The sequence below is a fragment of the Pteropus vampyrus genome, unplaced genomic scaffold (assembly GCF_000151845.1).
Source record: "Pteropus vampyrus isolate Shadow unplaced genomic scaffold, Pvam_2.0 Scaffold145, whole genome shotgun sequence".
NCBI lineage: Eukaryota > Metazoa > Chordata > Mammalia > Chiroptera > Pteropodidae > Pteropus > Pteropus vampyrus.
In genome coordinates, this window is record NW_011888926.1 from 2716652 (window position 1) to 2741302 (window position 24651).

At 40.9% G+C, this 24651-nt stretch overlaps 1 protein-coding gene and 1 pseudogene across 3 annotated transcripts in view; one reads left to right on the forward strand and one right to left on the reverse strand.

Moving 5' to 3' along the window:
- TNRC6B (trinucleotide repeat containing 6B) overlaps positions 1-24651 on the reverse strand; it is a 137934-nt gene that overhangs the window by 99308 nt on the left and 13975 nt on the right. Inside the window, exon 1 of one of the 3 annotated variants that reach the window (XM_011369081.2) lies at positions 22338-22534. The exons of 1 other annotated variant lie outside the window; for it this stretch is intronic. In XM_011369081.2, coding sequence (XP_011367383.1) covers positions 22338-22342 — 5 coding nt within the window. In that variant the 5' untranslated portion in view covers positions 22343-22534. Of the gene's footprint in view, positions 1-22337; positions 22565-24651 lie in introns of those variants that run through there. One more of the 3 variants, XM_011369080.2, reaches the window with a different exon arrangement.
- Positions 5648-5766, forward strand: LOC111745044 (annotated as a pseudogene).

Here is a 24651-nt window from a genome sequence, read left to right on the forward strand (position 1 = left end):
TTAATTTTTGCTAATTTGATAAGCACAAAATTATATCTCACTGTTTTAAATTTCATTTCCTTGATTATTATTTAAATTGAATATTTTTTCACTATATTTATTGGCCATTTGGATTTTTTCTACTTATTTATTTTTTCTACTAGGTCTTTTTCTTATTGATTTGTAGTTCTTTATGTACTCCGTATACAAACCCTCTGCTGACAATATGCTGAAAATATTTTCTCCTAGTTTTTCTTTCACTTTCATTATAGTATCTTTTGATGAATGTAAGTTCTTAATTATAATAAATATGAATGTATCAATTTCACTCATGATTTGTGCATTTTTGCATCATGTTTAAAACATCCCTCTCCCAAGGCCACAGTTCTAGAAGTATTTGTTTCTAGAAGTATTAAATCTTTTCATATTTACTGACTCCATTTGGTATTATTTTTATATACGGTGTCTGACTCGATCCATATACACAGAGGCAAAATAATCATGTGAAGTCAGAGGCAGAAACTAAAGTGATATGGCTGTAAGCCGAGGAACGCCAAGGGCTGCCAACAAACACAGGAAGCTAGGAAGGGGCAAGGACAGACTCCTCTCTAGTGCCTTCTAAAAGGAGCCTGGCCATGCCAACGTGTCGATTTTGGACTACTAGCCTCCAGAACTGTGAAAATAGAAACTTCTGATGTTTTTAGTCACCTAGTTTGTGGTATTTTGTTGTGGCAGCCCTAGGAGACAATATAATCATACGGAGTCCCCAGCACCATTTGTTGAAAAGTCCATCATTTCTCCCCACTAATCCGCAATGTCATTTGTCACCTCTCCCCACTGATTGATTGGTAAGGCTAGTTCTATCATAGATTCCACACATGCATGGCGGGCTGAGTCTAGGAATAGACCTGAAATTATATCATCATCAAAACTGATGTTGGGCAAAGCGCCCTTTGCCACGTGCCTGTATGTAGTTTTTAAAATGATAAAACTGAACAGTGCTGTTTAGTAAGATAAAAACGCATTAGTACTTTCAAAATAACAACTGCTGAGAATCTTTTAGTATCAATTTCACTGGATAAATGCAAATAAAGATTAGACAGTAACTACATTTTTCCTGCGCCCATTTCTGTGAACTGTTGGTATCCCCACAAAAACCCAGTAATTGGCAACTTATTAAAAATAGAAAAAGCAGCAGCAGTGGAAGCAGAGAGAGAACAATAGCAGGTGATATAAGTATAGCACAGCTTCTCCATAGCCGCAGGCAGCTCTGCAGTTACCAATCCATTATTCTCACAGAAGAGCCTCAGTGAAGCCAGACAGCCTCGGGTCAGTTACACGTTGTCCTTCAGATACATCATGCTTACAAAGACTGGTGCAAGCATTAAAACCCAAGTTCTGCAAATTGCTTTGTAACACATAAAATCTACTCAAGCTAGTCACTTCTGAATATAGTGAGACAGAGGAAGCAGAAGGGCAGGTCAACAGCCTGGGCTCTGCTACTCCCTGGGAAGCAGAGTGGCAATAGGAGATTCTGGACAGACTGGCCCTGGACGCTGGCCACAGCATCACACAGGAGGAGGAGAATTGAACCTGTACGCCCACTTCATCCTAGCTGTTCACGAATAAATACTAGACTCTTCGGCTTCACAGGACTGACAGAAATTTGCAAGTACTGCCTTCTCTTATAATTGAATAATAAAGAACCCAGAGTCTACACAGAGTACAGATAGCTTACGAAATACAAGACAATATTAATATCCTCTAAAAATTTAAAGAGATGTGGCAACATACAAAGACACAGAGTTAAACATTTTGCCTTAAACTTTGTATTATAAAATTTTTCTTCTTTTCTCTTCTTTCCCTTTGTTTCAAACTCCCTTTCATTAATTAAGGGGGGAGAAGTAGAGGGCTGAAGAAGGTGATACCATGTGGGTAAAAAGAGGGCAAGAAGGAAAACTGAGGAAGGAAAGAAAGTGAGAGAGACGTATAATAAAAGGCAGTAAGAGACGAGACAGAGCTCCAAGGTGAAGCCAGTCACTAGCCTCCCAACCTCCAGCTAACAGCCCTCTGGAACCTGGTTCGCTGCACCCACAGGAAGATGGGGCCAGAATTTTCAGTGGTTTCTGAAGGTGACTTCTCAGCTGTACCTGCCACGTGGCAGAAAATAACAAAATAAAATAAAATTGCAGAAACTGAAGGCCTTACCGCATGAGAATGTTCTCATGACTGAAGCTGAGGCGAAAGAAAAGAAGGAAGGAAGGAGATATCAGGTCTCAAAACTTCATCTTAAATATAGAACTTAGTGAAACTATAAAGATTTTCCCTAAGTGGCCTTTATCGAAGTAATCATTAAGTAGTTTATTGGGCTGTCTTCCCAATTCTATTTCACTGCACATTTGTATATTTTTATGACATACCTGGAAGAGATTAAAATAGAAGCAAAGAGTATTCTCATGAAGCTGACTTGTGCTATGGAAGGGCAAATGGTGGGACATGGACTGATGGAAAGAGGAAGGTGGCTCATTCAGCCAGAAGCAATCCTGATGGAGAGGTGAGCCGGACCTAGGATGGTGGGTAAAACCTGGCATGTTGTGACATGTGAGGTCTTTGTGATGTACTCGTGTCCTGACACCTGGCTGGGAAGCACCAATAGCTTAGGACCAAAATGTGTTTTGTTTTGAGCTATCCGTTAAGTTTGTTAAGGTTTTGTGAACATCAATAATTAGTTCTCTCTACTGCACTCAACAACACAGGCTAATAATCAGTGGCCAGCATTTTTTGAAACTTATTAAGCTAATGCCAACTTGCAAAACTGAATGAAGCCCATTCAACATAGATCTTGCTTGTCCTCATCACAGTCTAAGGCAATAAATCTGATGTTCTCCTCACTCGATTCGAAAGTGTGTTAGATAAAAACATTAGTGCAAACCTGGGCAAGAAGAAAGACAGATGGAAGCTGTGTTGACAGGCTGTGACGTCTGCAACACAGCAGTCCAGACATTCAGAAGAAGAGCAGAGTTTCCCCCCATGAGCAATGATTCCCTCCACTCGCTCCCCTCCTATCCCTGGTTCCAGTAGGCTTGCTACACACTGGCCCCTTCAACACATCTGCAAGAACTTGGCCGGTGACACGGAGGAAACATTTTGGTCTTCACAAAGCTATGAGGGTGACTAGGTGTGCCATGTATCTCCAAACTGGGAAACAAGTCAATCGCTGTCTCGCGGCAACACATAAATTGGATTAATCGTTAAGAAATGAGTCATCTCCTTTTGAAAGATAGTCTCCCTTTTGGTTCACAGTTTTCAAGCATCTCCCACATCCTACATGAGTTTATAGATACACTCACAGGTAGCGATGGTTTATTTACATTCATTTACTTGGTACAGGAAAATCACAATTTATTTGCAATTATAATACCCTAAAAAGAATTCATTTGATTTTTTTGAATGTGAAAGGTAACAAGTAGAAATATTCTTGTTAAAACTCAAAAGTTGGTCATTTGCAAAATAGGTCTGCCAGAGGCAAACAAAATAAAAGCCATTCAGAGGTTTAAAAGCCTATTGCAGTGTTTGAAGCAGGGTATACAAGAATATAAACATCAAATTAAACGACTTTAAACTAGAATAAATAGGAATTCTCTGACTTTCACAATCTACCAGGCAAAGTTTTCAAAACCTCATATACAGTATTTTCTTGGCTTATAACCTCGGACAAAGTAACAGGACATTTCCTAGTGATTAGCATTACGTAAATGACATTTTCGAATTTGGGCAAAACTCATCTAATTATTTTAAAATTGTATTATTTGAACACGGGCAAATTTCCATACAAATACAACAATGTTAGCAGAAAACCACTTGAATATAGATAAATCTAGAATTAAGCCATTATTTCATATTCCATATTACTCCAGTTCCAGCTGTATGTAGCAAAAAAATTTTGGACAAATGCTCTCCATTCCCTATCTAGTGTTCAACATCACTCTAACAGGCTAACAAATACACTAAATGAAAAACTTCATGATAGTAAGGTAACCGAATGTTTTAAAAAGTTTTGGAAGCATAAGTATGCAAAAAAAGTATACAAGGCCAATTTAAGATTATTTATAAGAGCAAAAAACAATAACAAATGTATTATCAACGATAGCTAATATCTACTGAATGCTTGCCATGTGCCACACACAAGTGTAATTAGCAACGTATCACAAGTCTCACCTCATGTAATTCTCCAAATAGTCCTATTAGATGGGGACTAGTAACATCTCCAGTCTACAGATAAGGGAACTGAGGCACAATGAAGTTGAGAAGATTTCATATTGCAGGTAGGGCTGAGATATGCATTTAGAGCTTAAGCTTCCACCACCAAATTTCACTGGCACCTCCAAAAAACCACAATGCCACGTGGCTACTACAGGGGACAAGGACCATGCCTTCGGATTGCTGAACACTGTAATTCCTAGGAATGCAGTAGGTCCAGCACATTAAATACGCAACATAATCTACACTATACATACGTAAACGAAATGTCTAGAAGAATAAGCCTTAGCTGTTAACAGTGGTATCTCCAGGAAGGAGGACTGGAGAGAGTGAGTTAAAATAAGAAATGGGGCACTTTTTAAATTTTATGTACTTCTCATGATTTAAATTTTAGGTGAGAATATTACTTTTTAAAATCTCTTTAAAATTTTGAAACAATCTCAAACTTACAGAAACGTTGCAGGTATGGTACAAAGAACTCTTTTTTCCCAGAATCATTGAGAGTAAATCGTCAATCTGATGTATCATCACCCCAAATACTTTAACGTATACATTTAAAAAAATCTTGTAATTACAGTACAACTAACAAAATTAAAAAATTAAAACTTATACATTACTACCATTTAATCCTCAGGCCCCATTCAAATTTTGACACTTGTCCCAGCTGTGGTCTTTAAAGCAAACGGCCCCAGGTCAGAATCATGTGTGGCATTTAGTTGCTATATCTCTTCAGCCTCCTTCGGTTTGAAACAGTTCCTCAGTCTTGCTTTGACTTCCATGGCCTTGAAACTTTTGAAGATGATCACAGGCTATTTAATTTGTAGAATGTCCCTCAAATTGGGCTTGTCTTCTTTCCTCCTGATTAGATACAGGTCATGCACCTTGGCACAAATATTACCAAATCGATGCTGTGCTCTCATTGCATCCTATCGGGTGACACAATTTCAATTTGTCCCACTGCTGGTGTTCACTCAGATCACTTGGTTAAGGTGGTTTCTGCCAAGCTTCTCCACTATAAAGTTCCTCTTTTCTCCCTTTGTATTCAATAGGTATTTTGCGAGGAGGTACTTTTAAATTTAAATAACCCATTCATCAAACTCTGAATTTATTCACAAGTCCATATGTATGTTTTATTGCGAAATAGGGTAATGTTGTGTGGGACCCCTTAGTCTTCTCTTTTAGTCAACAGGTTAACAATCCACAACTATCACTTCTTCAATTTTGGTGATCGAATAATTTCAGATTTGGCCAGTGGGAGCACCTTTGATCTGGCTTCTGTGTCCTTTTGACATGTCTCCATTATTCTTTGAGACTTCTTTGCTTTCTAGCAGAAGATATTTCAGGTTCATCTTAAACTTTTCTGCTCTAATCCTATAATCAACCATTTCTCTAAGAAGCTGGGATTCTTGTCTACGGCCATGCCACCCTGAACGTGCCTGATCTCGTCTGATGTTGGAAGCTAAACAGGGTCAGGCCTGGTTAGTACTTGGATGGGAGACCACCTAGGAGTACCAGGTGCTGTAGGCAGTTAAAAAAAGAAGAAGAAGAAGAAGAAAAAAAAGGAAGCTGGGATTCCCTTTTAGTTAAAAAAATAGTATTTAGGCACGCAATATACTTGTTGCTACGGCAGTATTGCTGCTCCTAGGCACTCTCATCCTCTCTAAAGACCGAGCTAAGAAACATATGTTTGTACATATGTATGTATAAGTACACGCGTGTGCATGCACTTCACATCTATGTTATTTCTATGCTTGTCAATGCTTATGAAAATCCGTGAGTTCATACCAATACTTCTGATTCCAACCTAACATCACAGGGTTCATTCCAGTTTTCTCCCCTTCAGTATATGTAACTCCCTTCCTCCAACAGCGAGAGCTGCTCGCTCCCCTTATCCTTAACATGCTTATTTGATCGATCCTCCTGCATTTAACCAACCTCTCAGTGCTGCTGCCACCCTAGCCCCACGTGGGCACCCTTCTCGCCTCTCTTCAGCTCCGATAAACCACACCAGATCCACCCTACGCATGAAGGCCTGCTCAGTCTGCTTGGGCCCTGACACGCCTAACCAGGCCACCTACCTTCTCTGTCTACCTAATAGCCTTTAGGATGGAATTGTTCAGAAAGGAGAAGAAAAAGAGAAGAATACTTGAAAAAAATTAAATGTAAAAATATATGTTTTTAAAAAAGAAAATCCATTAAATTGGAACTGGCGATAGCTCAGCTAAAGTTCATTTTTGCATCATCTATGAAGAACAGGTTTGTTAAGTAAATTAATAGGGTAAACAAGCTTGTAACCCAGATGTTTAACCTATTTAATAAAACTGATTGTTTTCAAGCACTTTAAAATCACTGGGCATGTACTTGCCTTTAATTATTGCCTAATTACAAATAATTTCTATTTTCTTCACTGTGGCTTTGATAACCCTCTATTTGATTATACTGTAAGAATTACTACTTAAACCGAATATAGTTAAGATCCTTTTAAAAATGTCTCTTTATTAACCATTCTGACTTTTCAATTAATCATCTGAAATAAAGTTTTTAATCATTCAATGATTTCTCTTTGCCATTAATCTATCAGCTGCTCAAAAAGAAAAATGCCTTTCAACGGCCATCCAGGACTGCCCCCAACGACCTCCTGCTCTGCACACCATCACTACTGGCCTCTTTCTCCTGTTATTTATTATGAATGCGGTACTGAGGATCCCCATAAAGCCATCAGTTCCCATCATTTGAGCTGATATTTAATTTAAGACACTCCAATTTACAAACAGAGATTCGCCCAGTCAATTAACAAGGTAGTCTGCACCACAGTTAAGAAGGCTTGCTTGGGAAGAGAATGCATTCTAGAATTACGGCAGCCCGTTCCTCCACTTCCTTGTTTATGTGGCCTCAGCTCAGTTACTAAGCTTTGGAAACTCCACCTTTCTATGAAGATCAAACCACTCTTCACATTGGGTTGTGGGAAGACTAAACAAAGTCGTGGGAAGTACCTGCTATATAATAGGCACTTAAACGAATACAAGTTCATGTCCTCCCCCCAACCTCTGCCTTATGGAAAACCTCAGTATGATTCAGAACAGTTTTTTAAAAATTTGGTCATAAAGAACCTCAGAGAGAAGCCACAGAAGAACACAGCAGCTTAACCCATGTCTGAGCTAACACTGCCCCTAACACAAGGGGAACGTGAAAACACACCACTCAGAAGTTCCAGCTTACTCCTTTCCCCAGGAGAAGGGTATCAGGACAGGGGGGTGGGGGAGGAGTGGGAAGCTAAGGCTATTTTCTATTCCGACTTCCAGATAAAGGTGCCAACTAGTCCTAGTTAATCCCGGCCTGAGGGCACTGGGGTTACTGAAGGTACTATCTCAGTGGTGAGTTATCTGCTAATTTTTGCCTAACCCGTTCCATCAGGTACCAGTGATTCAGTATTAGCATTCAATATCTGACAAAAGAAGATCATGTTACTAAAAACCCACTGGAGATAAGCAATTTAAAAAAACCAAAGGTGTTAATATGTGATACCCTATGGGCCATCCTAGCAGTGTTTAAAAACAAAATAAATGCTGGTCCCTAACAGTAAACCAAAGGTTCCAACAGGTGAGACATTTAAACACATGAGGATCAGGAGTGAATCGAGACCTGCCCGCAAATAACACCAAGTGATCTATTTGCTCTGTATTTTCAGTATCTGAAATATCTAGGCTTTTTGGCATGTAAAATTATGTGGTTTTGGTGTGTTGTTTCTTTCCAAATCATGAAAATTTGTTTACATTAAAGAGATGGAAGACACGGTGGCATTCCTTCCAAACTGTCTCAGCAGCAAAGCCAGATGTTAGAAGAATGCAAATAAGATGCTGAGGTACCATGAATATACATTGTTGTCTCTCCAAGTAATTCTTTATTTGGGTAGTGTTGCCTACATGTTTCATTTGCAAAGCCTCTTGTGCCTCTAAATAGGCTCTAAGGAAAGGTCAGGGTCTCCCCTTTGCAAAGGCCTAGACCTTGAGTGATATGTCAGAAGCCTCAGACACAGGTGGAGGGCACAGGGCCAGGGACTGAATTCCTCACCTAACAGAAATCCAACTAGTTCTCCAGAAGAGCCTCTGTAACCTAAGACACAAAGGGACTCTCCCCAGGAAGAGAACACATTCCTGTTTGCCAAACTAGGAACTGTAACCACCACCAACCCTGAACCACCGCAGATACTATCAGTATTTCTGCAACAGGCAAAGCAGACGGAGTCCTCTTGTTAGGTACCACACATGAGCCATGCTTTTCTTCAGTATCTCCATCCCTCAGATGGTAGATGGGCCAGCTGCGCTGGCTCTTCTTTGTTTAATGGGGGAAAGAGGACAGGTGATCAGAGAAGGTGCTGCAGCTCAGAGAATTCAGACTGATTTGCATTTAAAGTTTTCTCTAATTGTGAAATATTCTTTGTTTCTAAAGGACAGTCAAGTATGAGCAAGGGAGGTGGGAAAAACTGAGAGTTCTACAAAGTCCACTGTTGCCTAAAATATCAATACTGATTTTAAAAGGGAAGGGGACAGTCCACAGCTCCCTTCCATGCTACCCCAAGTATTTCTCCAAAGGAAGGGAGGCCCAGCAACTTCAGGAAACTACTGTGAACCTAGCTGGCCTGGGAGCAGCTTACTGTCTGGTTTCTTCCTAAAGCAGTGGAGTACAGCACTCAAGTCAAGGCTGTCTGGTCACTTCCTATCTGTGTAACCTCAGGCAAGATACTTAACCTCCTTGCCGTTAGTTAGCTCATGGTCTTTATTATGAAGATTAAAGCTGCACAGTCATAGAGCACTGCAGTTACAAATAAAAGATTTCCTCTCAGTTAAGCTCTTAGAGCTGGTAGATGTTCTTTTTTAGGGTTTCTTATATTTTTTTATTTTTCTTAATTTAATTTCTTTGAGGGTGGAGGAGGGAGGGCTATCCTAAATGTTTTCTTTCTTTTCCTCTCAGACTTCATCTCCTATTTTACAGAGAAGAGTGCCTCCCATTTAGAGGTGAATGTCTCCCAGTGGGAACTCCTTCAAATATCCTTCCCAACATCTTGAAATTTGCTCTTCCCTCTCCAAGGCAAACCTGTCATCTATGTAGAAAATCTCTTCCCTCACCTTGGTTCTCTTCTCGTACCCTCTCTTCCATGTTCCAGTCAACTGACTCTCAGTGCTTACTGGGAGCCAGGCTCCATTCACGGATGCTGAGGATACAGCGCTTATCCTTGCACTCTGGTCGTTACCTCGCTACCTGCTCCTTCCCTTTGGCCTTCTGATTCATGCTTTATAGAATGTAAGCCCCACAAGGGGTAGGATTTTTATCTATTTTGCTGACAGCTTTATTCCTAGAGACTAGCATAGCTCCTGGGACACATATGGCACTCAAAGATTTTCGTTAATTCAAGTCATCTTGATTCATTTATTCATTCAACAGATACTCGCTGACCACTCACTTGTGTGTATGTCAGGTGCTGGGGTTACAGAGGTGAGCACAAGTAGTTATTGTCCTAGAGCTACTCACTGTAGTGACAAAGAGAGACCCAAGAACCCAAGGGGATTCTTTCCAGTGTGACAGATAGGAACGAGCAGGATGAATAACAATGCGCTGGAGCTGCTGGGCCTCAATGGAAACCTGTGGACAGACCATGCAGTGAGCTCGTCGAGGCCCAACCTAACTGCCCACATTCAGGGCTTATCTCAGCTGACCCCTTGGGGCACCGGCCCTGATGACTACCCTTCGCACTTCCCTAAACTCCTTCTTGCCTGGGTTTCTCTTGCACCACCCTTTTTCCTGTTTCATTCCATTCCTCTGAGGATGCACTGTCATTCCCTTGGCCTGGAAGACCATCTCTACATAAAAACCAATGTCCCTGAAACCTCTTTTGAGCTGTAGACTCTTATTTCCACTTGCCAAGTTGATCTGAATGTCCAGCAAACATCTAATACATTCTAAAGCAAAACCACAGCCACTCAGCCTCCATCCTCACCCTACTACAGACTCAAAACCCCTGCTCAACCCACTGGACACTCACCCCAACTCACAGAATCACCCATTCATCCAGCCTGGGGCTATCACAATTCCTCCCTCTTTCTCATCGGAACCAATGGATTTCACTCCAGAAGTCTCTAAAAATCTGGCTTTTCCATCTTTACTGTTGCTGATGTAATTTATGTTCTCCAATCACTGTTCTGCTTTGACTGTCTACCCCTAATCTCTCTCCCTCCCCATCAAGACCCTCAACATGGAGATCAATTCAAGCCAGTGATTTTTTTAAGCTGCTTTCTACAAGGTAAAATCCAAACTTCTTGGAATACAAACCCAACCAACCCATCCACTCTCTTCCAGAGAGCCTACGCTTGTGTCCCACTAACGTCACCATTTCCCAGACTCTCCTACTCCCGAACTCCTCACCTTTGTTTACGCCATTTCCTCTGCCTGAAATGCTAATAATAGAAATGACGAAAAAAGCAGCTTACATGGATTCCAAACAATATGGTAAACACTTTAAATAAATTTTCACTTAATCCTCATGACTATTCTTTGAGCTTGGTACTATGATTATTCCGCATTTACCAGTGAAGGAGCTGAGGCACGCAGACATTACTTGCCCAATACTGGCTGATCTAACCACACATACAATTGTCTTGACTTCAGAATCTTGGTTCTGAAGCACTACACCAGACCACCCCTGATTTACTCACCACTCCCTTCACCGAGCAACTCCTAAGTACCCACTGAGACTCTGCTTAAATATTTCCTCTTTAGTGGAGACTTCCCCGGTGCCCTAGGCCTCTCTCTCCACCCTCTGGGATCCCTTGACATCATACTTCTCTTTATTACGGGCAACCTCATTGACTGTTTACATTGCTTGGTGACTTCCAAAGATAAAAGTCAGATCTTTGTATTCCCAGCACTACGTATTGCCTGATATATAAACACTGATGTAATAAACAAATTCTTCTCTTACACAGGACCTAGAACATATCCTGCACAAACTCAAGTCTACCCAGCATGTTGCTGCCACCAAACACCCTACATTGCTACCTGCGGCCTCTAACTCTCTCTGCCCCAGGACTCTTCAAGATGAAGAGGCCAAGCCCCTGCTGGGCCCGCCACTCCCACAACCAGCTGATAGCACTATCGCAGTGGGGGCAGGCTAGTGGGCTGCCCGCCATGCTCCCCTTGATTAAAGGATTAAAGTGCATCTAAGGGACTCTTTCTCTTGATGAGGATAGGCAGAGAGAGGACATTTGATGTAGGGCTGCCAGATTTAAGATCTTTGTCACTTAAAATATAAGAGTGGGGTGGCAGACATTAAAATTATGTACGTAATACGACAGAACATCTGCCATGGCGATTATTCATAACTCATAAAGAGCCAACAAGCTGGCAAAACCGTAAATAATATGATTTAGTTCTGTGACCTACTTGCCACTTTTACATAATCACCATGACTATATACCTCATTAAATCAGATAAACTTTGCTAGATTCTACAACTGCTCAGCACATAACGGAGTTGGCTTTTTTTTTAACATTAAAGTTGACTGGTTATCTGTTTACAGTATATGCAGAGGGAACAAAGCAATTTTTTTTAAAGTATGAGTCACTGAGGCCATTATCACTGTAGTCAGTAAATAAGAATGAAGGAAGGTTTATTCCTATGAGTGAGACTAATAAAAACCAGCAAGCAGTCAATTGTAATACAGGCTAAGAGACAGTCTGTAAGTAGGAAGTGCCACCCCAAAGCTGAACTTCAGCACCTTTGCTGATCTATAGTCCTGATGGAATGGTTTTCACCACGCTATACTTAATTTAATGAGATGTCTCTTAGTCCAAGGCTGTCCATTTTGTGTGTGTGTGAAAATATTTTTTCTTTGAAATGATTATAATAAATGGTGGGGTTTTTTTAAAAAGCCTCTACCTGGCAAATTTAAAACTGTTAACTCATGTTGAATCCTAATATTGGTTTTGCAATGTTACGGGTTCCCTGAAACCTAAGTCTGGGAAACGCCATGTTAAAGTGTCTGAAGAGACCTGGGAAACAGCCAAATCCAGCCTGCTTGACTAGGATGTAGTTTTAGAAAGGAATAACTAAAATGGAAAGCTAACCAGGCATTTTCTCAAGTTATGCCAAAAAAAGAAAAGAAAAAACCTTGGTACATTAAGATTTTATATATACACATCGCTTAAGCTTCTCAATGTATGTTAGCATTTTAAAGGCTGTAAGTCCTACAGTAAGCAAAGATCAGTTTATTTCAGCTTAATATGGAAAAGAACCTTTTTTTCGCAAGCAAACCAATTAGTACCCAGACAAACGGTGGGAAAATCTCAACCATGTAGTAAGCGTATCTGAAAACAATGTGTTAATAGTGGAGACACAACTACACAAAACCTGGAGAAGGGGTGGGGAAGCGCCCTCCTCCTCCACAAGACCATGGCAGTATTTTCTGCGGGGCTTTTCTGAGAGAGAACACATAATCTGGTTAAAGAGTGATTTCTACTTGTTTCTTCAAAATCTGGAGGGAAAAACATATATCTCTCTCCATTCCTCAGTCCAGAAGGTCATCTCCTTTTGATCGGCATGGAATGTTTTGGGCAGGGAAGACATTCTGATCATCAAAAATATCTCCCACATGAAGTAACAAATTAATATTTGTTAAACTGCTTATAAATTTGGTTGGTATGATAACTGAGTAGACTGATAAATTTGGTTTTCAAGACTAGCAAAATTGGGAATCATATCTTGGGATATGGTGACTCATGAGTGGTCCCCTAAACTCCTTCAAACCTCAGTGAAATAGCCCTTAGTGGATCATTAGGCCAATTTAGTAGGCTGAGATAATCAGCTTTTTTTGTTTTTGTTTTATAAAATGGACTCGAGTCCAATACATTAAGAATATACTACACATAGTATCAGAAAGTAAATACTTTTGCTTCAGTGTATTCATTCATATATGTACAGGGTCTCAATGCAAATTGTATTTCTTACTGTAGATCCAATCAAAAAGTTTAGAAGACACTGTTCTACCTAATTCTCTCTAACTTCAGCTTATAAATAGGAACTTCTTGGCATAAAAACAACAACAATTATATTCTGTAAGCCCAGGGGTAACAGAAACAATGGCACTGAGAGGGCCAAGACTCACTGCTCTGAGCTCCTGGGAGAGGAGCGAGGAGCCTTCTGCTAGGTCTCCGGCCTTATGGAAGCATTGAAGGGCGTTACTTACGAGCGAGCACTACCATTCAGTCTGGTTTTTACAAAGGCATAAATTGGTAACCAAAAGGTACTTCTAAAGGAGAACAAAAATGTAAGCAATTTTCATATTGATTGAAACAAAACAAACAAACAAACCATCCCCCCGCCCCCAGGAATTCACAGAATAGCTGACTCCTCAAACTCATACAGGGCACTTCATAGGAAAATAAGCTCCTCTGTGTTGGCTAAAATGAAAATGTGCAGAGACCAAAACCAACCCCTACTCTCCAGTGCGAACAAGGGTCGGTTTCAAGCACAATTCAAGGTCATTTCTAGCTTTATTACAGGTATACCTCAGAGATATTGGAGTTCGGTTCCAGACCACCCCAATAAAGTGAGTCTCACAATAACGCGAGTCGTAATCTTTTCGCTGGTGGAAGGTCTTGCCTACAATCTGTAAAAAATGCAACATCTGTGAGGCTCGATAAAGTTACGCACAATAAAATGAGGTATGCCTGTACTTGGAAGGTCTAATTAGTAATTACCAAGCAGTCTAAACTAATGAGATGATTAAATAAAACTCTGTGAACCTGCTTTTAATAAACCTCCTATGTTTAGTAAATATTATACTGGCCCAGGATGGCAAGAAATATAAAATGCGTGTAGCAGTCTAAGGCCAAGCTGAGATACAAGCTCAAAATAACTAGCCCTTTGGCTTAGTAGCAGGGGTGGAGATGTAAGAGTGGGAAGACTCGGCCTGCCAGCTGAAAACTTCCAAGAACATTCAAATCCTAACCTCCTATCTTCCCACCTGGAGCACCATCTCACTGACTCTATGTTCAAAAAGGTCCAAAGGGGACCAAGGGTGTTCTCACCTCTGCAACCAAATCTGTCTTTAAATGTTAAGCCTCCACACCTAGCATTCCTGAATTACGACACAAAGTGGTATGTTTTAAGAATTTCTATCAATGTACCACCCTGCTGACCTTAGACTCCTAAAAAAGTCTGATTCTTGTTTTAAATTTTGGAATCTGTGCACTTTCATAAAGAGTTCATCTTCTTATACATAAAATTAGGATCTGACCTTCCCAATTCTAAACATACACAGGTGTTTCAAGAAATACCAATCCTGTGAGAAACGTCCTGTGATGTTAAGAATGCTTTGTGCTGCTCTGGCTACTTTCAAAGTGCACATTAGCTGTAAGGCAACCTATTGTCCCTTGCGTAACCCTGAACTGTCCAATATGGTAGCCACACATGGCTAGTGTGCACTTGTAAGGAAGCTAGTGTGACCGAGAAACTGATGTTTCAATTCTATTTTAGTTTAGCTTAAATTTTAAAATCGATACTTATTTCCAGTACTAGAAAACTTTTGTATGTTTGGAAAAACTTTGATATATGAGTATACTTTTTCAACTGTAACTTTCATGAGCTCTAAATACGGATCAAGCATTTCCAATGAAAATTTCATGTTCAAGCTGAAATGCGTTGTAAGTATAAAATACACACCAGATTTCAAAGACCTGGTATGAAAAAAAGAATGTCAAATATCTCATTAATATTTTAAAATTGTGACCACATGTTGAATTGATATTTTACGCATACTGGGTTAAATAAAACATATGTATTATTAAAATTAAATTCACCTGTTTTCTTTTTACTTCTTTAATGTGACTCCTGATAAATGTAAAATAACACATGTGGCTCGCATTCTATTTCTACTGGATGGTGCTGGTGTAACCTAATGATTCCCAACCTTCCCGCTGGAACGCCTCCCAACATCAGGTTCGGGAACGCTGCCATAATCAAATACTGTTCTTCCTGTGCAGCAGCAAAACCTGCTGACCACATCTGAGATTGAGAAGTCCTTTCTCCACCTTCAGTAACTTCCTGACTGTCCTACACAACCACCTTTCTTTTAATCCTTTTCCAGGTCCTCTTTTTCTTCCTGTCCCCAAGGCCTTATTCTCAGTTCTTTTCCATTCTTTACACTTCCATGGTGACCTCATCCACTCTCTCAGCTTCAACTATCACTTCTACGTGGATGACTTCCAATTCTTTATCTCCACTTCTGACCTCTTTCTCAAGCTTCAGCTCCACAGTGCCAGCTGCCTACAAAATAGTGCCATCTGGAAGTCCCACCAACTTCTTGTACTCAGTATGTCTGACCTGAAATTCCTCATCTTCATTTCTGTTGAAGATTCCCATCATTCACCTTGCAAACCTGGAGTCCCTGGTCCCTCTCCTAGCCCACTGCCAATCTTACAGCCGGCCATTTCATAATAGTGTGTTTTGCCACAGCCTCCTAACTGGCCTGCCTGACTCTAAATTCTCCCCCCAGCCCTCCCCCGCCCCCCAGTCCTCCTCTTGCCCACTGCCGTATTAGTATTCTCAAAATACCAGTCTGATCACGCTGCTGTCAGACTTTTAACAGGTCCCCACCACCCACCATGGCAGTCCAAACAACTCAGCAGGCATCCTGGCTCTCTTGCACACATCCAACCTCTCATCAATCATCTCTGAGCACGACTAATCCTCCAGCTAGAAAGTCCTGCCCTCTAGGTCTACTCTTCAGAATTCTGCCCAATCTTAAAGGCACAGTTCAAATATGAGGTCCTCATAAAGCCTCCTCTGATGAACCAGCTAAAATTAGTCTCTCTCCTCCCTCAGACTCCTTAGGTATTTCTTCATGGCAACCACTGTGGTGATGGGAGTGTGTACGGCTTTATCTTTTTTTATAAAATAGTGTCCCCTTAACAGCGTCCAATAGCACCTTGCACTGCACATAGACATCTTTGGACATTTTGCCAAAGAAATCAACTTAAAAGGGAAAATCTTGGTAAACTTGGGACTGCTAATGATTCTCAAATCTTTATCTCCATCCAGATATCTAATTACTCCAGACTTTCTTTAGATGTCCCAAAATTCACTAACTCCAAAACTTAACTATCTCAACTCCACATGTCTCTTGTCTAAATGGACCCGAACTCAGTGAATGGTGCCACCATCCCATCAGCAGCTTAGGCCAGAGCCAGTGTCATCTTTAATTTCCGCAACCCTCACCTCTCCCACTAAAAGATCAAGTCTTGTGAGATCTTCTACTTAACTGTCTCTGGATTTATTTGCTTGTTTCCGACGCTGCTGTCAGTCCAGGCCACCATTACCTGGGCTTAATGCAACACCATCTGATCTTATACTCAACCATCCAGCCATTTTCTATAGTGCCAATTAGAGTCATCTTTTAAAAATCCAATCTGAACAGGTGAAACTCCTACTGAAAACTCTTCAATTGTTCTCAAATAAAGACTTCAAAACATGGCTTATAGACTCCTCTGCATCTGGCCAGTGTTTACCTTTTCAGCTTCACTTATTTCACAGATCATCTCTTCCCTTATATACATCGTACTCCAATCATGTCCAAGTACTCTATGTGCAGTTCTCCTAATATTACCACGATCTCTCTTGCCCTTGCACAAGCTGGTCCCATTATTTGGGGTTGGGTATTCCTCCTTTATAATCATCACTCAAGACCCTGAGCACTGGCCAAACCTTGAACAGGTCCTCACTATCTACCATGGCAATCCAAACTACTCAGCAGGCAGCCCAGCTCTCTTGCACATCTGACCTCCCATCAATCATCCCTGCATTTACATTCTATCTTCAGCAATGGTACCTGGAGAAAAGCTTCATGCTGCTGCTATGTTAGCCCTTATCCCAGTATTTGGCATGTAATAGGTACTCAAAAATTATTTGCTAAATGAGTAAATACATAATAACTTTCTGTTTTTCTAGAAAAAACAGATTCCGAGGTTAATAAATGAAAGTCATTTCTGTATTATCTATAATTCAACAATATTGTATAAAGTGAGCAACTGACCAAAATTTTTATTTTATTTGTCTTTTGAGGCAAAGCTATTAATGGTTTGGTTAAATAAATAGAATTTACACGTGTAGGCTCAGAATAACTAAAAATGAAAGAAAAAACACTGTATTTTATGTTCTCCTTTGCCTTGTAAACTCTAAGACCAATTCATTTGAAACTGTTTGAACCTTCTGATGCAAAACACAGAATGTATGAAAAGCAGCCAAGCAAATGTGGATACATCACAAAGGCAGAGCCTGAAGGAAACTGGAGAGCGTAAGAGACAACCTCAGACCATAGGAATGTAGGGACTTTAATAAAAAGAAAGGCTCAGAACGCTCCCGTACTGGTCCAGGCTGAGGCGTGGCGCGGTCAGCGCCCATGCTTCACCGTCCTGGGAGCCACGAGAAAGGCCGAGGTGTCTGTGGGGCCATGAAAGCCCTTCTGGTTTCTTTAACAAAGGGAGAGAGAGCAAAGGAAGGAAACACTCACTGAGCAACAAGACGAGGTGCTGGCCCTTCCGTACAGCGTTTCCTTTCTGCTGCACAAACAACGTATTAGCCCCATTTCACTGATGAAGAAATAGGGACTTATGGTCACATAGCTGGTCCTGGTGATTTTATCACTCGGGTCCAACTCAAATACATTTTTACTGAGCACTCACTGCTGCTAAGCCCTGTTTTACATGCTGGGGGTTGAACAATGAGAAAAACAAAGTCTGCTCTCATGAAAGGTTACGGTTTAGTGGGGACTGATACACCATACACAAATAATGTAATTTCGGATGGTGCTACAATAAAGGGGTATTAAAAAGTAAAAGTGAGGCCATGTCATACAGTAACTAGGGAGGCGGCTTAGGTTTTGAGGGTCTCAGGGATAACTTAAAAAATAATTTTGAGCACGTACTTTTGTAGGGCTAAAGAAAATGGATAAAGTGATTATCTTGTCAAACAATAAAATGGAAGTCTCTAGAACTACTAGAAGCAAAAATTACCATTCATTCCCTGATTATTAGCAAAGTGACCATCAAGTGAAACGAACTACAGCGTTAATCCTAGTCATAAACCAAAGTGATAGGTTAGATAGTCACCAGATGGCAAATATTTCCACATGAACCAAATGGCTGTTTAGAGCGATAGGCCAATCAAATTAATTCCTGGATCCCCTAGCACCTACAACAGCACCTGACACATACCGGGGCATACTAAATGATTGCTGAATGCATACAGGAAGAAAGGAGAACATGTTAAAATGTCACTGTCATGGGTTAAATCCCTTTTTGGGCCAAGTGATTTCAATTCAGCCCACCCCACTCCACCACCAGTCTTAATCGCAAGAAGCAGGTGAGGGATGTCGGATTAGTGTAAATCCAGAAACAATACTGTACTAGGAAACAATTAGCATATGCTGGCCCCTTCCCTGGCCAATGGCCAGAGACCCCCATCTTTAAATCACAAGTTCCACTTAAAGAAAATCTAATATCCAAATGATGACTAAAAATTAGTAAGGGGTCATTATTTGGCTTCTTTAAGTAAGGGCTCTCCTAATGCAGACACTCAGGATGCTTCTGTACCAGGTGCCTGTTCTAACTCTTGTGCACACAGAATACCACGTTGTGACCAACTCGACCTGGGTTTCTCCCTCACTGCACTGGTACTCCTTGAGGGCTGGGTCGAAGCACATTCTTCTGTGTTGCCTCAGGGCCTTGTCCAGTTTAAACTACAGAAGGTCAATGATTACACCGAGTTATAGAAATAAATTTCTTCAAAACTTTTCAGTCATGGGGCTGTTGGATAGGGTGAGACCCACCCCTTACTACCGTTATCTGCTCAGCCCGCTCTGCAGAACTTGAAGGTCTCATCATCACATGTCACTCTTTCAGTGTCTCTTGTAGAGCTGAAGAGCTAGAAAAGCTTAGGAGTCTCCGCTTCAATTTTAAGGAGTTTATTTTTAAAGGACTGTCTTAGTGGCGACAGAGAATAACAAATAGCCATTCAAAGCTGAACAACAGAATTGAGTTTGCACCACGTATCGAAGTTGCCGATGCTCTCTCTCTGGCACCCAGATGGAAGGATGGGAAGACAGTTTTAAAATGAGATGCCACTTCTGATAGACGTACGCTACCAATTTTTGTGATTTTCAGGAAAATCTTAATAATCTGTGACCTTTCTTTCTGAGACAGAGTAGCATTGTGAATAATGACATTACTATAACATCACAAACAGACCCAGCATAAGGAGATCTGGATGGGGGAAGGGAGATCTTCAGTAAGGACTATATTCATTTTCTCCAGAAAGAAACTTCCACTGCATACGCCATCTCGTTTTTAAAAACCACACCATGCCATTTCTAACATCCCTGGGTTTTGCTCTTCATAACGTCATCCACATCTCTGAAGTTTTTAAAGCTTCATTTCACACTACCGGCAGAAAGAAAACTTCAACGAAAGGCACAAATAGATACTATCCCACTGCACACTTGATTTATTACTCGTTTTTATTTGCTTCCGATTACCATAGTTTTGGTGTGCCATAAGGATTGGCTCTGCAGGAACTTAGATCCAAAATGGCAGCTGAGCTTCTGAAATTCACTAGAGCCATAACACTTACATACGTGAAAACTGGTCTTATTTATCTCACTTTTCAACCTGTCTAGGAGAAAAGAACATTTATAAAAACATTTCGAAGAATTAGATGGCATTCTCTTATATTATTCTCTTTTCCTTAGAAAGTAGGCATCCTGCGTCTGGTTCCTCTGCTCTGCAAACTGAATTAACCTGCTATTCACATGTTGACACGGTCCACAAAAAAAAACAAAAACAAAACCAACCAACCAACAAACAAACAAAAACAGCTAAAGGCAAGACAAGGAAAGCCTAGGTTTTCCTCACTCTTCTGTAAGGCCAACTTAGGAAATGGATGTAAAATGAATCACCTAACAAGTAAAGCCCCAAATAAGCACTTTCATTTTCAAGGGGGAAAAAAAAAGGCAGCAAAATCAGAGCTGTAGTTTTCCTTAGGTCCACCACAAAGCAACGCTCCCTCTCACTGTGGCAATTTCTATGTTTTTTCCTTTAAATTCAAGCTGTAAAACAATTTTAGAGACATTCGTTCCAGACTACCTCTCAAATGTTCCAATCCTGACACAAAAGCTGAACTTATCGAAAAATTTACACTGAATTTAAACCATCACTTCTCATTTTTCCATTACTAATAAAATAACATTAATTTTACAAAAATAATAAAATACTTGCTCTTTAGAGATAGAGCACTTTAATTATCTTTATGTATTCAAATGGAGTCTTTTTGTTAAATTAGCGTGAAAGTCCCTTCATCTACACACAATTGGCCCAAAGAAACAGGCCATTTTCAGCACAAGAGGCCAATCCATTTTAACAGTGAATAAAGCTTTTGAAAGCACTACACACCCTCTTCCAGACTGTCAAATTTTCAAAATGGTCCAGCATTTTTCTCCATTTTTTTTAACACTTTCAGGTCCAGCACGCATCTTATAATTAGATTAATTAAAAAGGAAACAACAAAAAACAATGCTCCCTTCTAATCAAAATTATTCCATTTATGCTTAATTAGCTTTAATCCAAGTCTACATATTTAATGATGGGGATATGACAATTCAAGCCATTTGCATATTTTAAATGCTTTTCTAAACTATACTTTGTAACAGATTCAGAACAGTCTCTTTCTCGTGCCAATATGCCCAGGCATAAATCAGGAGGTACAAATTAGGGAAAAAAAGAAAAGAAAACAAGGCCTCTCAGAGCCAGGGATGTGCCGAGGGGGGTGGGGTAATTTACCCAGGGGTGGGGGCAATTTACCCGCCACATCACAAACTACGATCCTTTCAGCCCACCAGACTGAGAAGCATTACATCACACTCTCACAATGATAGGGGGAGGTGGCTCTGAGAAAGCAAGTTTTCAGCTTTCTTCCCTCCCAGCTCCCAGGCTTTCTAGAATCCTGCATTAGGAGTAATGGAATTTAACTTCAGGGCACCGCACAGGTTCAAGGGGTAACTAACATATGTGCGTACACAGACAGCTACTTATCTGTGTGACCCTCGCTGACCACTTCACCATGGAAACACGGCCAAAACAGGCAACCGCACACACAGATGCTGAATTTGTGCTGAAGAACCCCAGCTCGTCAGTATAAAATTCAACAAAAACTGTAATCGTGAGAAATGGAGAAGGCCAGTCTCCCAAGAGAAACTGATAAAGAAATAATTCCTCATCAGGGTGAATAGCTGTTTATATCTTTAAAACACCATGTTTACAAGATAGTTCTAACATTTGGTTCAAACCATGATCAAAATAACAGCGCATCTGGCTGCCCATTTGCGAACACACACACAGACCCAAGTGCAAACGAGCGCGCGCAGAGGAGAGGGGGGATCCACACATTGCTCGGGAGGGTTTCAAGCAGGGGAATCTACAAACCCAAACCTCCTGGTGTTCACTCGCCCCCGACCTGATGTTTAAAATGTACCAGGTCTCATTTAGTTTTTACATGTCTCTAGGAAGGATGGCCTAGCTTAAAAAGAAAAAGGAAAAAAAAAAAAAAGGCTTTCTCTTGGTAGTGCTTGCCCTCCCGGATCCTTTGTCGGCCTTAGCAGCCGAAAGAATGCAAACCCATTTATATTTATGCAAATTTTTGCAGCAGATTTAAGGGGGCAGGGAGAGGTCTGTGTTTTTTAAAAACCCCTTTCTAAATATCAAATTTCCAATTATTCGCAGCTTCATTTATTGGCAAGACAGAAACAATGATGAAAATCTGCAGACAAATTAAAAGTGCAATTAAATCACTTCAAAATTTAAATATTTTACCAAGGCTCTTCCATTTCTAAAATGCCGAACCAAAAGTACATCACGGGTCTGATTTACAGATTCACGAAATGTCTGAAGCCAGTCTCCATGCTAGACAAATGTCGATTTGCAACACCACTAGTGAAAACAGTTAGACAAGATCCATATAAATCAATTGGTTTTAAAAAATTGAAAATATTTACCAACCTCATAAAGTGCAGCAGTGCTTAAATCCAGCAATTTGAGGCATACAAGGTAGAAATGGAAATGAAAAAAGGTCCAAAAAATGATTTCTTTTTGTCTATCTGTTTTTTTGTATTTTAAATATTCAGAAACCAGTAGAGACTCTGTCGGCCATTTTGGCTTGAACTAACTCTCTCACTCACTCTCCCTCTTGCTCTCTCTCTCCCCCTCTGTCTCTAAAGGAAGCAGCTTTTTGTGACCTTCAAATAGAGGCGGATCATGTGACTTCGGGTAGGTTTGTCAATCAGAAAAGGGGAGGGAGCTGGGGATGAAACTGCCTTAAAGGGAAAGCGGCCCTTTTCCACTCACTTTCATTTGTGAAATGCTGTTATCTCATACTCTCCGCCTACACACACTGAATGTGAAAGTGGCAACAGCATAAGGGTAACAGATGAACAAAATATAAAAACCTTTATTGGTTTATAGAAATATACTCGTTGCTAACGATTCTTGCAGATCCTGGAGCTTGGCTCGTTTGCTACAGTTATTCTCTTAGATGTTTGGGCAAGCACAGGCTGGCAAACTGTTCTTTAAAAGGGGGCTTGAACAATGCTTTACCCAAACAAGAGACTTTAGTTTTTGAAGATTAAGATGAACTATAGGGCATAACTGACCTCTAACAAGCTCGTAAAATGCATGGAAAAAGGTTGAGAGGAAATACACCAAAGTATAAATTGTGAATGGCAACTCAGAGAGGTTAAGCGACATCAAAAATCACACAGCTAAACAGCTGCAAAACAGGAACTGGTTTCCCAGCTGAACTCCGCATTCATTGTTTTGGGTCTATGTGTGTTTGGTTCCACCCCTCCAAATAAAAACTGTACTATAGCAGCGGTCCCCAATATTCTTGGCAACTAGGACCAGGGACCAGCACTCCTACAAGAATCTAATGCTTGATGCTCTGAGGTGGAGCTGAGGCGGTGATGCTGGTGCTGGGGAGCGGCTGCAGATACAGATGAAGCTCTGCTAGCTCCACCGCTCACCTCCTGCTGTGCGGCCCGGGTTCCTAATAGGCCACTGACCGGTTGGGGTTGGGGACCCTGTTAACCACAATGCAGAAAACTGAGTTCCTCTGGGATAGGGCAGATCTGAGTCATCTTTAATCTCCTCGCCCACTAGAGGAAGTAGCTCTGCAGCTGACCTGGAGTAAGCACTAAATGAAAAACCTGACTAGTTTCTCCCATCCTTACGTCCCTTCTCACTATATGCATCTCGATTTCTAACCACCAAAGAAACCTATGCTGGGTTTGTGTCTCTAGCCCTGGGGCTAACAAGCTGTACAACCTGAGTTAGGCAAGTCCTTTACCTCCCTGGGCCTCTGTGTTCTCATTTGTGGAATGCAAGGATAAGCCATGGTATCACTAGATGGTATCTTTGGTTCCTTTGTAGTCTAAAACGGCACTTAAATTTTTTGTTGTTGTTGCAGTTCTGTTCATCTTATCCTTGCCATCTCAAAAGTAAGTCATTACTACAGGAAGGCTTTCCTTGTCCTTCCCAGTCTAGACCAGCCTTCCTGCTCAACACTCCCATAACAACTTTTACTACTTCATAGCACTGGTCGTAACAGCAATTTATTATCTGTGAAAGAATGTGTTTACTGTTAGTCTTCCCCAGTAAGTATAAAGACAAACACCACATCTTCCTTCATGGCTGTGGGAGGCCCTACACCAAGCTCGGCATTGTATGTAAATAAATGAATTAATTACTTGGACCTCCATTCAGAAGTGCTGAGCTGAACAGAAGGAATCTGCCACCCAAATGCAAGGATTAAAAAATCACAGTTTCCAGAAACTTGCCTATATCTATTTAAGGATTGCTTAAGGAAATAACTAAAAAATGATACAAGTGGGCAAGTGTCCAGTGACTACCAGACTCCGTCCATCTCCATAAACCAGAATAGATGGGATTCCATAGTGTGATTCTCCCAGATGAACTAGGCCGACAGAGTGTAATCTGCCATGCCAGCCCACAGAGAGCTGACGGATTCTGTAAGCCCTGCATTCCTTGAAAATGCACCTATGATCCCTTTCATAGTCCCATGTCTGTCATCCTGGCTCCTGGGTCTTTATAGAGTTCCCCTCCCTCATTTTTTCTACTCTGATAGAAGAAGAGGAAAAGAGCTGTTTCAGGGCAGGCAAAGGCCAAGCCTAGACGATCTGGCAGCTTAAGTATTTATGGCGTAAAAGGCTTCCACTGTCTTTGCACAGCCCTGAATGGAGTAGGAGCCAAGACCTGGACTGACAATTGAGATGTAGGCAAAAGCAGGAAACTCCTAGAA